This window comes from Triturus cristatus, chromosome 12 (genome assembly GCF_964204655.1).
Source record: "Triturus cristatus chromosome 12, aTriCri1.1, whole genome shotgun sequence".
Lineage (NCBI taxonomy): Eukaryota > Metazoa > Chordata > Amphibia > Caudata > Salamandridae > Triturus > Triturus cristatus.
In genome coordinates this window covers 196072018-196088942 of record NC_140595.1, presented here as the reverse complement: position 1 = coordinate 196088942, position 16925 = coordinate 196072018, and the positions used below count along the sequence as shown (strand labels likewise).

General features: G+C 44.6%; 1 protein-coding gene across 4 annotated transcripts in view; it reads right to left on the bottom strand.

Moving 5' to 3' along the window:
* VAC14 (VAC14 component of PIKFYVE complex) overlaps nt 1-14445 on the bottom strand; it is a 1500963-nt gene extending 1486518 nt beyond the window's left edge. Inside the window, exons 1-2 of one of the 4 annotated variants that reach the window (XM_085639779.1) lie at nt 14311-14445; nt 2977-3490 (exon numbers count right to left, since the gene is read on the bottom strand). In XM_085639779.1, coding sequence (XP_085495905.1) covers nt 2977-3080 — 104 coding nt within the window. In that variant the 5' untranslated portion in view covers nt 3081-3490; nt 14311-14445. Of the gene's footprint in view, nt 1-2976; nt 3491-14022 lie in introns of all 4 variants that reach the window. The other 3 variants (XM_085639781.1, XM_085639778.1, XM_085639780.1) reach the window with 3 other exon arrangements.
* Between the last annotated feature and the right edge of the window lie 2480 nt (nt 14446-16925).

Below are 16925 nucleotides of genomic sequence, written 5' to 3'. Positions count from 1 at the left end.
GATATCTCTTTCTACCTCTATTAAACTGGTCATGCTAGAAACCTCTCACCTGCAAAAACACACAATTCATTAATTCCTGTATGTCAGTCAACTCAAAATGTAAGCAAGGATAGGTTTGTCACGATCTACAAAGCAGTCCGTTAAATTGTTGTGACCCGCAGACCCTACCAGAAACCCCCTATTGCAATGTATCCAGGTCATTTGACAGGGTTCCCATTAGCCTGGGAAAACAAAAGCAGGGCACCAAATTTATCACAGTTCAATATAGAAGTGATAAAACTATAATGACAGAGCTGTCGCAGGCCAAACACAAAATACCAACCAAAGCTTGCAAGACACAGAGGAAAGACTAACACAACAGTGGGGTTATAACCAGCATAAAACAATTCCTTTCAGGATACCACAAGCATAACACACATTCTTCCTAAAAGGGATCTGTCCACATGTCCCTAAAATAAAGTATGATTGCACCACATTGAGGGACACAATGTAATAACGAACCATAGACAGATATCCAGCCTTTTTGTATCCTGTTGAATCATGGAAAGAAAGGTAACAAGACAGTTACTAGAGTCAGCAAAGCAAAATCACTTTCTTTAAGACTATGAGGTGAAGGAACCAAACCAAAAGTGGATAACATCAGTGAGGAGCCCCCCACAAGAGTGGATGTTTATTACCAAGCCATAGTTCTACTACGCAAATTCAATGCACCCTAAGACACAATTGATGATGCTACGTTATGAGAGAGGGTGAAGGTGTGAAGAACAGGAAGCTGTGAAGATCTCCTCCATCTTCAACTGAAGGTCATCAAATATGTAGAGATAATGGAACTAGTCACACAGAGAATGCTGGCCAAGTGACGCTACCTTTCTTTTGTTCATCCTTGCTCTTTACTATCTATGGCAACTCCCAGTCCCTGTGTTAGAAAACTAGGTGCAGTATTATGGCATGCAGCGCATTTTCCTTGTTAGCACTGGTCGCACCTTTCAAAAGGTGCGCATGGCGCTAACAAGGATAGTGCGCCGTTTTTCATTAAATGTGCTTCCCTGGGGGCATCTGCAAGCTAGTGCTGCCCTGGGGGCAGTGCATTCAAGTGGCATATGGATCGACTTTGAAGCAGCCGAACCATATTTCACTGTGCAGGCACAACCCGCCTGCACTTCTAAGAGGGAAGAAAGATCCCATTGAAGGTGATCCCAAAGAGTGACTTCACCCGCCTGCAAGGGGAAGTCTGGGGTGTCCATGGGACACCCCTTCCCCCTTCAGAGGGCTGTCATCAGGGGGCACACTGACAGTGCGTCTCCTGACAGCTTCTTTGCCTCTGCGCACGCATCTATAACACGGCATGGGTGCAGAGGCAAGTGCGCATCTATAACACGGCATGGGTGCAGAGGCAAAGGGATTCCCTCATTTGCATTGGGATCACGCCCCCATGCAAATTAGGAAACACCCTTTTATGACAGCGCTGGCACTTTATGTGCGCCAGGGGTATATCTATATTACAGAAGGGGCCGCACAAGCATTTGCAGCCCCTGCTTTAATAACAAGGAGTCCCAGGGGCAAGCAAAGCTTGTGCAGCCCTTTCTGTAATACAGATTGTGCTGGCAAACATAAAGCACCAGCACTAACACCAGAGGGTGCTCCTTCATTTGCATGAGGGCGTGGGCCCATGCAAATGAGGGAATCCGTTTGCCTTTACGCCCGTGCCGTATAATAGATGCAGGCGAAGAGGCAAAGAAGCTGTCAGTAGGCACACTGATGGCAGGCCTCTGTAGGGGGAAAGGTGGTCCCATGGACCCCCCAGACATTCCCTTGCAGGTGGGTGCAGTCATTCACTGTACCCACCTGCAAGGGGATCTCTCTCCCCTCTTAAAAGTGCAGGTGGGTTGCCACCTGCACAGTGAAACACGGAGCGCCTGCTTCAAAGCCGCTTCGTTTGTAGGTCTAGCCTGACCCAGCGCATGCGCTGGTCTGGCGAGACTTATTGAGAGGGCTCCAAAAAGTGCTACCAGGCCAGCCTAGAGCTACAGTGCATGTGCGCGGGCGCGTGCGCCGCGTTTTACCGTGATTACTTTCACTTTGGCGGCCGCACGGCCGTTTTGATGTTTGATCGCGATCACTTTCACTTTCGCGGCCACACGGCCGCTTTGCATAGCCAATAGGTCTCGCTTTTGGGACCTTATAAGTATTTAGTTATGCGACTGTTGCATGGCTAAACACTTATAAGGTCCCAAATGCGAGACCTATTGGCTATGCCAATGCTTGTTTCACTTGAATGCGCTGCTGCCAGAGCAGCACGAGTTACCGGCTGCCTGAGGGCAGCACATTCAATGTAATAGGGGGTACTTTCGCTGTTTGTGCCAGGAGCTCCTGTTTTAAGGTTCCTGTGGCGCAAACAGGGAAAGTGCACCCTATCCATAATACAGCCCCAGGAGAACCTCCAAACATATGCAGAGGATACCCAAGTCCACATTCGACTGGACAGAGGCAAGCCTCAGACCCCTGTCTCAGACAACTTGCGGATGCCCACCACCACGTCGCAGAAGGTGGTGATCCTACGTTTACATCCCAGGTGGGCAGTCAAGGGCTTCAAGATGCAACAAATCATATCTGCGCTATTTAAAAAAATATATATTCTTCTAAGTTGGAATTACAGCAGCATCGCACAGTAATTATGTCTCAATTTCCACCACTAAAAATGGGATATTTATCTACGGTGGAAACCTGGAAAATAAGTCGACACTGCAAGCTATTTCATATGTTTTCTTCTGAAAGCTGAACACAACAGTAATGGTGTGCGGTAATACAAGACCCTCTACAGGATATTACCACTGTATACATATACCTCTCGCTCTTAAATTTGGACAGATTGTCCGGTACTCTGCTTGATAAATGAAACCTTGACCAACCGCCCCCCAATGAATTACAAACCTTGAAAAGCTTAAAAACAGCCAGAAGAAAAACAGCAGGGCTTACTTTTCTATCTCCAGCGCAGCCACCTTCCTCTTCTCGTACAGCTTGTCGTTCAAAGCCCGCACGATGTTGGGGGTGAGGGGCAAGAAGTCCTTCTCCGCGTTCATCTTGGGAGCGGACAGGGTTCCTCCCGGATGCGCACGCTGGCTTTAGCCTCCAATTATCCTCTGCAAAACGGCCTTTCAAGGGAGCCTTCTTTTCAAAATTAATAAACTGCACGTTGAAAGTTAATCTTGAAGGTCACAAGATTCAACCAGGCACGGACTGGGAGGGTCTTCGTGCTGTGAGTCAGACGGATTCTGCCAGTGAGGTCAGTCCTCCTGGCTATAGCTCAGTGGGTTAATGCTGTCCGCCGGGTGTCACCGGTCTGCAGCCTTCTGTAGCAGGCACGAGCTCAAGCGCGAGGTCCGGCAACTCTGCAGGCAGCGACGTGTGATCATCGGCACGCGCTAGCGCAACCTACGTGCCCTCCCGTCACGTGCTGCTCCAGGGCCAGCATGCAGCTCATCAGTCCCACCTGCGGTTCAGAGGAAACGGAAGAGTTAGTGCTGAAATGTTGAGGCAAAAATCACAACTTGTTCGGAAACACTATGGGGCAGATTTACAAGCCCCTTGCGTCACTTTTCCGTCATTTTTAACATGGGAAAAGTGACGCAAAAGTGGCGCTAGGGGCTAGTAAATCTGCCCCTATACTTTCAATGTGTTCAACCAAAACGAGAAAATGGACTAGCAAACTGGCCAAAAAGACTTCCGAAGTGGCAATGCTGTTAGTCCAACAGGGTTGCCTTCAGATCCTAGAGCTCCCTTGTGTCCCCGCAGCCGTAGGGCAGAATCTATGACTGTGTGGAAGAGCAGAATGAGCCTAAAAGGTTACGATGGAACCTGCTAGCAAACGACTTTTTTTCTCCAGATTAAGAGTTGACCAAGTCTTTTAATCAGGGGCCGAAATGCATTAAAAAATATGTATGTGAACTGTGAGGGTGCATGCAATGGGGGCGGGGTCAGAATTGTGGCTCAAAAAAAGCAAAATATTCTGCAAGTTCTGGTTTTTCATCTTCAAGTAACCAACATTTAAAATAAGGCAAAGCTTGAATGAAAAATAAATGCAAGTTAAGTTAATCAGAGGGAAATGCACTGTCAAATAGATAGGGCAAGAATAGACCATGTTTACTAACAAATGGCACATTCCTGCTCTCTCTTTACGTTAGACCACTAGGTGCTGCCTAGGCCCAACGCAGGTACCCTTGCGCCATGCTTTGGCGGCAGGATTGTTTTTGTGCAGGACACCTTCCCACACAAAACCAATCCTTAGAGGCACTTTCCTCCTTGTGAGTACACTGCAGAATGCAGCACACTTAGAAAGAGGAAACAACTAGGAGAAATAAAGGAATTTCTCCTCATTGCGCCTCTATCGGGAAGGCGTACACTTTTGACACATTCGCAGGTTTACTACTCTTGGTACATCTGGGAATGCGGCTAAAAGCATAGGTAGATGCGTGGGAACACCTGCTCTGCACCCATGTAATGCCTTCCCGGCGCAGAGTAACGCAAGGCAGAAAATTGCGCTGCCTTGCATCATTCCACATTTACCAAGCCATGCAAGGCCACGCAAGGAGGCTTTGTGTGTCTTGGTAAATCTGACTTAAGGATTGTATTGCCCTTGCGTCACCCTGCATGACGCAAGGCAACAGGGTGACGCAAGGGCAGCACAATCCTTTGATAAATCTGGGCCCAATTCTTAGTTGGTGCAGTGGAAAATAGTTACTTGAGTATTTTTAGTGCAATGAGGTCCCAGTCTGTGACAGAAAGCACTGAATATGTAATTCATTATTTTAAACTTGCATTACACACAGTAGAAGATAGGATGCTACAGAATGCGCAACAAGGTTTAAGATAAAAAGGTGCTACCAAAATATAGATTTTAGTAATACCCAGACTGTATATAACTGCCCCTCAAAAGCACAAGTTCTCAGCTAAGCTCGTAACTCCTTGCACTACCTTTCAAAAATAATAAATCTGTGTCATCAGGAAGCTTCTTCTGAGTCTGTTAATTAAAGCCAATACTGGCTTCCAAGCACCCTTTGCAATTGAAGATTAACCACTTGCATGTATTTACATTTCTTTCAGGCAAGCAGGTACCCTGGCAAGAAGGCATGTTTGTTGTTTAGCTGTCTGCCGACCTTCGGCTTCACAGCACAGGAGACTGCCTGTCTGCCACTTCCGCTGAAGCATTTCAACTATCAATCTAAACTGGCCCAGGACAGTCCTATTTTCACAAAAAGTAAGGGAACGGTTTTTCATAAATTAAAAAAGATTTGTTGCGTCATGCCCCTCTGATTCCGTCCACTTCCACCTCACCTCTGCCTTTAATAGGTGATAGCTTCTGATGTCAAGTAACTGACACTTAGCTGAGGTTAGCAGTCGCAGGCGGGATGGGGGCACTCTGGATGTGTGATGGGGTGCTTTTCTGGTAGTTATCAGGATGGAAATAGTTTTAGTCTCCGAGCTCTGTCAACAAGGTGATAAGGCGTCCACGTTTTTTAGTATACTTTAAGATGTGTGACACTAGATCCCCCCCTAGCTACAGGTATATTCTACATCAGAGAATGAACAGAGGGTGCTGAGACAGCAGTAATCTGCTGTTAGCTGTTTAAACTCGGTTTTATAGGGATTGTGCACTCGTCTTTAGCTAGGAGAGTGAATAAAGTTTTTGACAAACAGTATTTTAGAGGACAAAGTTTGATAGGCCCTTACCTGCAGAATTCCAAAGTGTGCATTAAGCCTGTTTGTCTCCTATGATATTCTGAATAGAGGAGCAGCTTCCGATTCCCTGGGCAGCAAACCTTGCCTGAGGTCGCTGGGACCTCATATAGTGTGCTATTGGATGGTACATGTGTGCACTGATTGGTGGTTATATCTGGTGTTTCTATTGGATTAGGGTTAGTGTTCTCATTGATTGGGTATATGAGGGTTCTGATTGGATTCCTGGGTCAGTGATTCAATTAATGTAGGGTTGGGACTAGGGCTATGGTTAGGCTTTCTACTAGAAGTAGGGATTAGGGATTCCTGTGTGATTGGTTGCTGGACTAGGTGTGGGACTAGGACTAGGGTTAGGACTTCTATTGGACATAGGGATTACGGTCTTGTGCCTGATTGAGTGCTTGGACTAGGGCTATGATTGACTGTAAGGTCTTGGTCTCCTATTGGTTCTAGAGTTTAGGGCTAGTGTTGTGATGGGTTAGGTCTAGGGTGTCCATTGGCTGAAAGAGTCACCCGATTACTAGGGCTATAAAAGGTCAGGGTTTAGGGTGTCTAAGCCCGGGCTTCGAGGCGAAGGGTGGAGAGGACAAGGGTCAGTGCCTGTTTGAACCGGTTCGAGACTGTCCGGACCAGGGCCAGATATGCTGCCCATTTTCTCATTCAGTAACACCCACCCTACGCTATCCACAGAGTAACACACTCACACCAAATGTACTCCACACATTTACTACAAACAAACCCTATGCACAAATCAATGTACCAGCACACACTACAAAATCACACAAACCACGCCTATATACCCTTTTATACCATCACCTACAAACAGTACACAACTCTATCCTATACGATTAACTGATCCACTCATCACTTACACAACCAAAATCGATACCATACTTAAATACAAGCCATCCAAACACACACTCCCCACTCTAATTACCCCTAACAGACCCCCTTTTTATCACTAACAAACCTATACTCAGCCGTCCATCATTTGTCCAACCAACACCTCCTCTTCTTTCTACCACAATAACACAACACAACACTTACACTCCATAGCACCACACATTTGAACTCCTGCAGCAAACAAGTCTAAGACAGTCTTATCTCTACTTCATCCCCTCCTAAACACAACATACACTCTACTCACAAACACATCACCACCCCATTACCTTACAACTTCCACTCACAAACAATACTATACAAACAAATCCCTGTCATAAAACAAATACATCAGCACCTCTTTTCACTACTCCACAAAAACAAAACATATCACACACGCCAGCGTGACAAAATCTCTCAAGCGCAATACCTCATACTACATACAGTCTCAAAATACCATCATACACCCACCTTTCAAACTACACAAATGAAAAAACTTCAATGCCAAGCTTTTGCTCTTACACCACACCCAACACATATACAGAATCACAGCAACTCTCTTTAAACCACTTCTCATCCATTGGACAATTTATAACCTTACTACATGACCCACATGCTGTACCGCCACCCCTAACTCATACACCTTCCGCCCTAAACACACACAAACAATATAAGCAACATGCCACACATCACAACTTTGCTTCTCCATGTCTACTGCACAACAAGGTTACACCACAAAAACAAAACATCACACCAACTCACTCTCAAACACCGTCTCCACCACCTACGCATACAGACCCATCAAAATACCTTCTTAGCCAGCTGGATGAGGACCACGTTACAGAACAGCTACATGATGGATAGCCTAATACTAGCACTAAAAAAACACCTGCTACTAACACATACAATACTGATCACTCTTCTATAAACCAAAGTGTCACTGTCACCAAAGCACATTCTCTAAACTTTCTACTAATAAATGCTCGATCGCTCTCTAAAAACAAACATCACATCTACGACCTTCTCAATGACGCAAAGCCAGACATACTATTCATAACTGAATCATGGTTGGGAGATGATATGGCTTCGGTCCTGCATGAAGCCATTCCTCTAGGCTATCAAACGATCACCCAAAATCATACAGGCAAAAAAAAGGAGTTGGCTTAGCTGTTGTGTTCAGGCAAACATTACATATCACTAAAGTTGACGACATCTCCGCAAAGAATTGTGAGGCTCTTCTCACCAGATGCAATCCAACACCGTCTTCCTCCTGTAACTTCCTGCTCCTTTACAGACCTCCACCTAGCAAGGTGACATTGCCAGACACACTTCTAGACACAGTTTCAAACCTAATAACAATACACTCCAACCTATGCGTTCCAGAAGACCTTAACATTTGGTTTGACAAACCCAATATGCCCCATCCAAAACAATGATCACTGGCCTAGACACACTGAACCTGCAACAGATCGTCCACATACCCACACACATCGCTGGAAACATCCTAGATATCATTTTTGCTAATACAGAACTAGTTACCTTTCAAATTATAACTTTAGTCACATGGTCAGACCACCATTTGCTTGCTTTCCAACATAAAACAACACTAAGCGACTCACCTAAAACCACCTTACATGCATCCACCTATTGACCGTGGCACAAACTCAATTTGGAACACTTAGAAACACAATTAACATCCAGTACAGACCTGGAAACAATAAATTCAGTTAAAAAACTATATGAGTGGCTACAGGAAGCTTTTGATATCCCGATACCACTCAAAACCACAAACAGAACAAAAGAAAACAAGCACCTTGGCTTGGAGAAATTCAGAGATAAAAGACATAAAACAACAAATTACAAAGCTGCAACGCGCCAGGCTCAAATCAAATGCCAAACAAGACGAATTTTGCCTACAGAAATGTACAGATTTTACAAGTCAGCTATCAGAAAAGCAAAGAAAAGGTACTATTCAAACCGAATTAAAAATGCTAAATGTGCAAATAAAGAATTCTTAAAATACTCAATGAATTTCGTAAACCAAACTGCCTAGAAGGAACTCATCCCGTTACTCAAGATTTCAGAGACAAACTGGCAAATCATTAAATGGACAAAGCAGATACGTTAGACTCATACTTAAAACAGAGACAAAGAGGTGTGGCGCAGCGGCCAGGGCAACTGACGCTGGAACCCGGGGGCTCATGGTTTGATCCCCGGTGCCGGCGGCAGATTAGCCCAGCACCATGTGACTCTGGGAAATAGCTTGCTTAATCTTCCCGAGGGCCCCCAGCGCCTTGACACCTTTGGGTAATTGTTCGCGCTTTACAAATACTGGACATTTACAAAGCACCAGCACTAACCCATTTACAAAACAACAATCCAAGAATACTCTAACCCAGCCTCTTGGTTCCTCCCAACACATTTCACACAATGAATTTATGGACCTGGTCAAAGCAAAGCAGGCCTGCCAGCAGCCCTTCTGACCAGTGTCCTCCGCTAACTTTCGAGACAATTCTTCTAACAACGTCTACTGCCGCTCCATTAAGAAGAATCATCAATTATTCCTTAACTACCGGAATATTTCCAGAAGAACTCAAAAAGTAATACATACGCCCTTTTCTAAAGAAAACAAACTTGTACCCGCAGAATCAAGACAACTACAGACCCATTACAAATGGACCATTCCTGGGAAAACTGATAGAAAGAGCAGCGTTTGCCCAGATGTCACAATTCAAGGAAGATAATGCCATACTTTCAGACTTCCAAACAGGATGCCGTCCGGGAAGAGGCACAGAATCTGCCCTCCTTGCCATCTGTGAAAATTCTTTTTATTGGCATTTTAAGATGTAAACGTACATACAAAGTGTGTCGCATAGGTAAATGTGGTTCATAAGTAGCAGAGTAGACCTTTATCCAAATAGGGAGTACATCAATATCTTGTTCAGTGAGGATGTAGTCTGTGTTGTAGCAGAGCATTGCCAGTAAGAGAAACTGGGGGGAAACTGAACTGGGATGTGCCATGGGGTTTGTAGTGTTTGGGTGGGCGTACGCGATGGCCCTCCTTGCCATCTGGGATGACCTGAAGAACACAGTTGACCGCAACGGGGTTGCTGTGCTACTCCTCTCGGACCTCTCGGCTGCCTTTGACACGGTTGACCATGACACTCGGAAACAAAGACTACAAGAAGCCGGCATTGAGGGGACTGCTCTAGACTGGATCGCGTCCTACCTTCGAAACACAACTAATGTCATCCATACCCCAACTTTCTCGTCCAAACCATACTCCACAAAAGCAGGTGTCCCTCAAGGCTCGATCATCTCGCTCTTGCTTTTCAACATCTACATGAAGTCATTACCGGTACTGATCAGTCAAATTCACCTCACGTACTATAACTATGCAGATGACATACAAATACTCCTTCAACTGGAATGGCCCAAAGACATTGGAAACTCACCAATTTTCAGTTGTCTCAGAGCCGTGGATCAATGGATAACTTGGAGCCATCTCAAATTGAATGCTTCCAAAACTGAAATACTCACGTGTGGCGACTGGAAACATTGTGACCTGCTTGCTGCATGGCCTGATGAATTGAGATCACCGCTTAATGTATCGAAGGAAGTAAGAAACCTCGAAATGACCATGGACTCCAAGCTATTGATGAATGCCCAAGAGGACAAACTAGCAAAATCAAGCTTTGTTACTATAAAAACTCTGCAATGAATCTTACCCCATTTGGGATATCCACACAAGGTCCAAGCTACCATATCCCTTGTTCTGTCCAAACTCAATTACGTCAATAGGTTCTACCACAGATCACCTTTAACGACCATGAAAAGACTACAACGGATTCAGAACTTGGCTGCCAGACTACTCTTGCATATCAAACCGCAAGAGCACATCTTCCCTGCCTTGAAAGCCCTGCATTGGTTACCGGTTGCCAGAAGATCCACGTTCAATCTGCTTTGTATCACCCACAAAGCAATACATGGAATGGGTCCACTTTTCATCAGGAATAAAATCACCAAACACATTCAACAAAGAAACCTCAGCTCTAGAGAGGCACCCCACCTCAAAATCCCAAGATACAAGAAAAATCATGGGTGGCATATCCTTTTCTGTTCAAGCAGTCAAACTATGGAACTCTTTACCCCCCCCCCCCCAACATAAGATCCACGGACAACCACCTTATCTCCAGACAACTACTCAAGAATTGGCCCTTCCTCACATAAGCACCATACGCAAACAGAAATATACAGCATATCCCTCTGTATAAAAGCATTTATTTGTACTATAGATATGTCCCTATATATGTGTGGTGCTTTGTATAAACATGCATAAAAAAACAGAGTTTATCTAATGCATCTTTAATCTACATAAACTTACTTCCTTCATGCATCTATATACCTACCATGTACTTATGGATCTATATATTTATTACTTTCTTCTGATTCAGCATATTTAATGCACTACCCTATTTCTCACCCTATACTTCTCTCAATATATCTTCTACCTCAACTCTCTGACTTACCTCAAACCTCTTTCTATCACTATTTCCAATGCACTACCCGATATGTCACCCTATACCTCTAGCAATATATCCCCTACATCCACACTCTCATTCATCCAAACCCCATACCACTACAATGATCCCGAAAATAACCCTTTTTAGACTCTCCCCTACTCTACCCCTCCTTGCATCATCTGACACCTCTTACTACACCGATCCCCCAAACAAGCCTTTCTAAACTCTTCCCTCTGACTCTTCCCCTCCACATCCCTTTTTACTCATCTCAAGCCTCCTCCTACTGCTATGACCTTCAAACCAAAAACAAAGTCTAAATCCTTAACTCTTCTATCCCTCCACTATCCTTTTCAATCAATATAACAGACTAGCATGTCCCCTTCCCAAATTTTTTATTTCACTATACTAATTCACCACTAATTCTTTATGGGTTCCACAGTAGCGTGATACTCGCCGAAAAAGCGCTTCAACACCTCCTCGGGGGTAGCAAGCGCTATATAAATACAAACCTTTTTCCCTCTTCTATCCCTCCGCTACCCTTCTCTATCTTAATAACTGAATAACATATCCACCACTCAAATTACTTTCATATTTCACTATACTAATTCAACACTAATCCTTTATGGGTTCCGGAGTAATGCGCTACTCGCCACAAAAGCGCTTTAACACCACATCAGGGGTAACAAGCACTATGTAAATACAAACCTTTTCCTCTCTTCTATCCCTCCGCTACCCTTCTCAATCCAAATAACTGACTAATATCCACCACTCAAATTACTTTCATATTTCACTAAACTAATTCACCACTAATCCTTCACGGGTTCCAGGGTAGCATGCTATTCGCCAAAAAAGCGTTTCAACACCCCATCAGGGGTAACAAGCGCTATATAAATGCAAAAATGTTTCCCTCTTCTATCCCTCCGAATCCAAATAACGGACTAACCTATCCACCACTCAAATTATTTTCATATTTCACTATACTAATTCAACACTAATCCTTTATGGGTTCCAGAGTAGCGTGCAACTTGCCGAAAAAGCACTTTGACGCCTCGTCGGGGGTAGTAGGCGCTATATAAATTCAATTACAATACAATAGTTGATGGTCATAATTTGGTTTTGCTTTGTTCGCCGTAAGTTGGCAGGGTATGCCCAGACGTGCGTCCCTTGCTCACTTTGCCACTGGATTCAAGCTAGCCTGGCTGATGAGGGGTGTTACCACGAAACCGGTCCCAGGATGCTTGTTTGCGGTCCAGGGAAGACATGGCTTGGCAGTTCAGGCTGGACTGTTCCCATGTGGCACAGGGTCAGGCTGATTTGCATATGGCCATGTCTGAACTGGGGTGGCCGAGGGAGCGAAAGAATGATGATGGATTAAACCCAGATCAGTTGACTGGGGGTGAGTGCTTGCAATGTTCAACACTCCGTCCATCACCCCCTTTGATTTTGCTTTGTTCGCCCCAAGTTGGCAGAGTATGCCCAGACGTGGGTCCCTTGCTCACTTTGCCACTGGATTCAAGCTAGCCTGGCTGACGACGACTGATTAGCCAGAAACCGGTCCCAGGATGCTTATTTGCGGTCCAGGGAAGACATGGCTTGGCAGTTTGGGCTGGACTGTTCCCATGAGGCACGGGGTCACACTGATTTGCATATGGCCATGTCTGAACTGGGGTGGCAGAGGGAGCGAAAGAATGATGATGGATTAAACCCAGATCAGTTGACTGGGGGTGAGTGCTTGCAATGTTCAACACTCCGTCCATCATCCCCCTTTGATTTTGCTTTGTTCGCCCCAAGTTGGCAGAGTATGCCCAGACGTGGGTCCCTTGCTCACTTTGCCACTGGATTCAAGCTAGCCTGGCTGATGACGACTGATTAGCCAGAAACCGGTCCCAGGATGCTTGTTTGCGGTCCAGGGAAGACATGGCTTGGCAGTTCGGGCTGGACTGTTCCCATGAGGCACAGGGTCAGACTGATTTGCATATGGCCATGTCTGAACTGGGGTGGCGGAGTGAGCTAAAGAATGATGATGGATTAAACCCAGATCAGTTGACTGGGGGTGAGTGGTTGCAATGTTCAACACTCCGTCCATCATACCCCGTTGGTTTTGCATAATTTCATAATGTTCTATTATTTTTCAAGGTGACACAACAAAGGCTAATAATTAGACTACAGTTCAATAAACAATCATCATCTAGAATATGATACATTCCACTGGTAAAACATCAGTAATACACCAATTATATGATATGTTCTAGAGTAGATGCACAATTTAAAAATACGCCAGTCACTCAATTTTACATTTAAAAATCCTTTTTGTTATTTTCAAACTTCTTAGTAGTGAATTTCGTCAGAACAAGATTAAAGCAGTATCAACATGTGATATACTATTGACAGCTAAGTGAATCATGTACAATGCTTCATACTCCCGGAATGAGTATCTAAGGGCTCTAAAACTACTGCACTTTTGGAACATCCTCCTGGAAACTTAGGTTTAATTCCCCCGTCCCCTTCTGATACCCCCTCGCCTCTAACAATGACAGGTGTCAGTCACTCCTCCTCTCCTCCGCACTCTGGTCGATCCTTTTCAAGTATTCTCCTACAGCACCTCTCGTATACTGTCACCTATCCCACAGGCACGTCCTGCTCTCTTTTATCTGTCATCTTCCTGGGCCACGTGCTCTTGTTCATAAATCATGCACTCCCCGGCCGCACACTGTCTTTGAAACCGAGCAAATCTAAACTTCCCACAGGAACAATCCCAAGCAACTCGATACAACTCCCACCGAATGCATTCCTGTCTTACACTTAAAAGTACCGCTCACTTCTCAGCAGGCCAGCACATTACTGTGCAGGTAGGTGCTGCGGTCAGAGGCAGCCCTCCCGGACCCACCTGTCATGAGGCAGTTGGGTTCACCGGTCCGAAGCGCACAGTACCCGCACGCATAGGTTCCTGGTGTTGTCGGAAACAGAATAAAACCCAGTAAGCAGCTCCGCGGTGAGAAGGATCAGCACCTGAAGGCGCGGACTGCACACGCCGGCTGGTCCAAGTAACAGCCTCAGTGACAGCTACTGCATCTTACGGCGAAAAAGAGCAACGTCCCAAATCACACATCCATGCTGAATACGGAAACACTGCACACGCACTTGAGTCTGAATTTGACAAGCCACTCTTCACCACCTGGTTTGCTTTCGCGAGCGGCTTCGCTAGAGGGCGGGAGACATGTTTTCCTCTGTCACATGACTTTCGGCTTTCTTCGGTTCGCTTCCGCGTCTGGTGTTTCGGGCGCACGTGACTGCCCGCTGACAGAGGGCTGCCGAAGAACCGATGCGCATGCGCTGTGGCACTGGACACTAATCTGAAGTGTTCCTGTACTAGTATGAGTGTGTAGGTTAATATTTTGGAATATTGATTTGTATGTACCTTACAAAGAGCTCTAAAGTTTTGAAAACTCGTTAGAGTGAGGAACAAACAAAAATTATAATTACAGCGTATCGGCCAGAGCTGCCACTTTGGCACTGGGAGACCAGATCCGGGTCTCAGTGTCGGCTCTACATCCTGTGATTCTATGCAAGTCAATTAATCTCCCCGTGCTCACCAAAAATAAGTATGTCCTATAATGTAATAAATGCTCACGTAAAGCGCTCCAATACCTTCCAGTCGAGATTGCAAAACGAAGAAATGTTACACAGCATGTGACATTTGTGAGAACACCGAAGTGATATATAGTTTATTAGTATTAAAGACACTTCTGTAATGTCATTTGTATTTTTCTGGCATCCGAAATGGTTATATAGCATTCTAGTTCATTGAATTTAACTTGCAGCCTACCCTCACCTTTGCTTGTAACATTTATTTCACTTTCTGTTTGATTTCTGTCTGATTGATGCTTACACATTCTGCACGAGTCAATCAAACACGCTTTATCTGATCTTATATATGAATCATGAATGCATTACAGACATTATAAGACAAACAGACATCAGTATCACAATTAGTACGATTCATATAAAATTTCATTATAATTTTGTTTAAACAGTTGTCCCTTAAGATATTAAAATTGCATTATTACAAAATATTATAGTAGACTGACTTTAAAATACAAACTCTCCCTCTTATCCATACCTCTTTCTGACTGCGATCGCCCCTTTAATAAAATTGAAGACACAGTTACAGATAACAAGAGAATCCAGAGAAAGAAGAAACCCTTACCCAAAACCTTCAATGTAAGAGATGGGGTGATGAGCCCTCAATAGAGGTTACAGAAATCTATATCTCTGTTTTTACAGGGCACAAAACAAGGTAAGGTGCAGAGTGCTACGTTTTGTCATGTTTTTACACAGGAACAATGGAAGATTATTTGCCCATCGGCATTGCTGCAGGAAGGCGACCAAAAAATGAAATAAGGACAAGTAGCACCTATTCAGATAAAATCTATGTTGGGGGTTTGTAAATAAACTAAGATAAGGTTATGGTTCTGTAACTTACTCACCCATAGTCAGATGACTTAAAAAACTCTGCTGATTCAGCAACTGTAAATGCTTTGCACTCACTCTAGTTCCATAAGCTGTTTTAATAGTATATTGTGCTTGCTGGGACAAGTTAGAAGGATTGAGATAAAAATCAGCTAGGTCCAATTCCTGAAATGTACGTTTAAGATATCTGAACCAACAAATAAAATCAATATTGGATATAAGAAGACAATCTAGAATATTGGACCTTGTAAATTCTAATTCTGGGGTAAGCCAGATCTTTGTCCATAGCAGTAAGGGAGCAAAACAAAGCCTTTCTTCAATGTGTCCTAAGCCCAATTCGTGCTGGCAGAAGGACGTACATCATTGATACTCAAAGTACGGCCCGGGGGCTGCATGCGGCCCTCATGACCTTTACATGCGGGCCCCTGAACAAATGCAGCACAGGGCTGATGTTCACTTGGTAAAGGACTAACATTAAAACGATGCTAAATATACAGACAGGCCTTTATTTAAAGGTTAATTGAAGTTAAAGAAAGGAAGTGACTAGGTTTTCCAACAGTCACTGGGCATATGTTTGTTCGGTCTCCTTCCAAAGCACGTACATGGGAAACAGCATCATGGAAATACCACAAAATGCTCATACAATATTGTATGTTGTTTTTCTTTGTTCTCTTCACAGATGGAGAACCACGCATGACAGATGAATTATCTGTCACACACATAAGGAGTAGCTACTCTGCCCTTTACTCACTGACAGGATAGGGAACCCCCTACTCTCTGTCCCCCAGGGTGGATGACCATTGCCCTGAAGAAAGTCCAGGACCTTCAAGGCCACATATGGACTGAAACATGTTGGCACTAGGGTCATAGGACCAAAATACTGCCATTAACCTGTTTTTAAAGATTTTTTTACTAACCCCGACAGACCCAAGAATAAAGGGAAACCGGGGATCTGTCTGAGGTTTTTTATCTTCAATGTTCCCCTGGTCTTCAACTATTCCAAAGAGCTCCCAACACTGTGGTTGAGCCCACCCCGACTTATAGGCGTTGGGGTGACCCGATGATGAAGCATGACACCACTAGGGTGTGTGAGGGTAACTAAACAAAAAGGCATTGCTTCCTTGCCCACCCTATGGTGAAGTTATACACCTATCCTCATACTTCATACTTCGCTCCTACCCTTTAAGTGCAATTTGATTGACCACTACGTGGCCAGTTGTAGTAATTTTTCGTGGTCTAACAGTTTGATGTGGGAGGTTTTACTCCGACCCAGGATCCTCTCAACCCTCTAGGCACTGGAAAAAGTTTTTTCCATAGCCT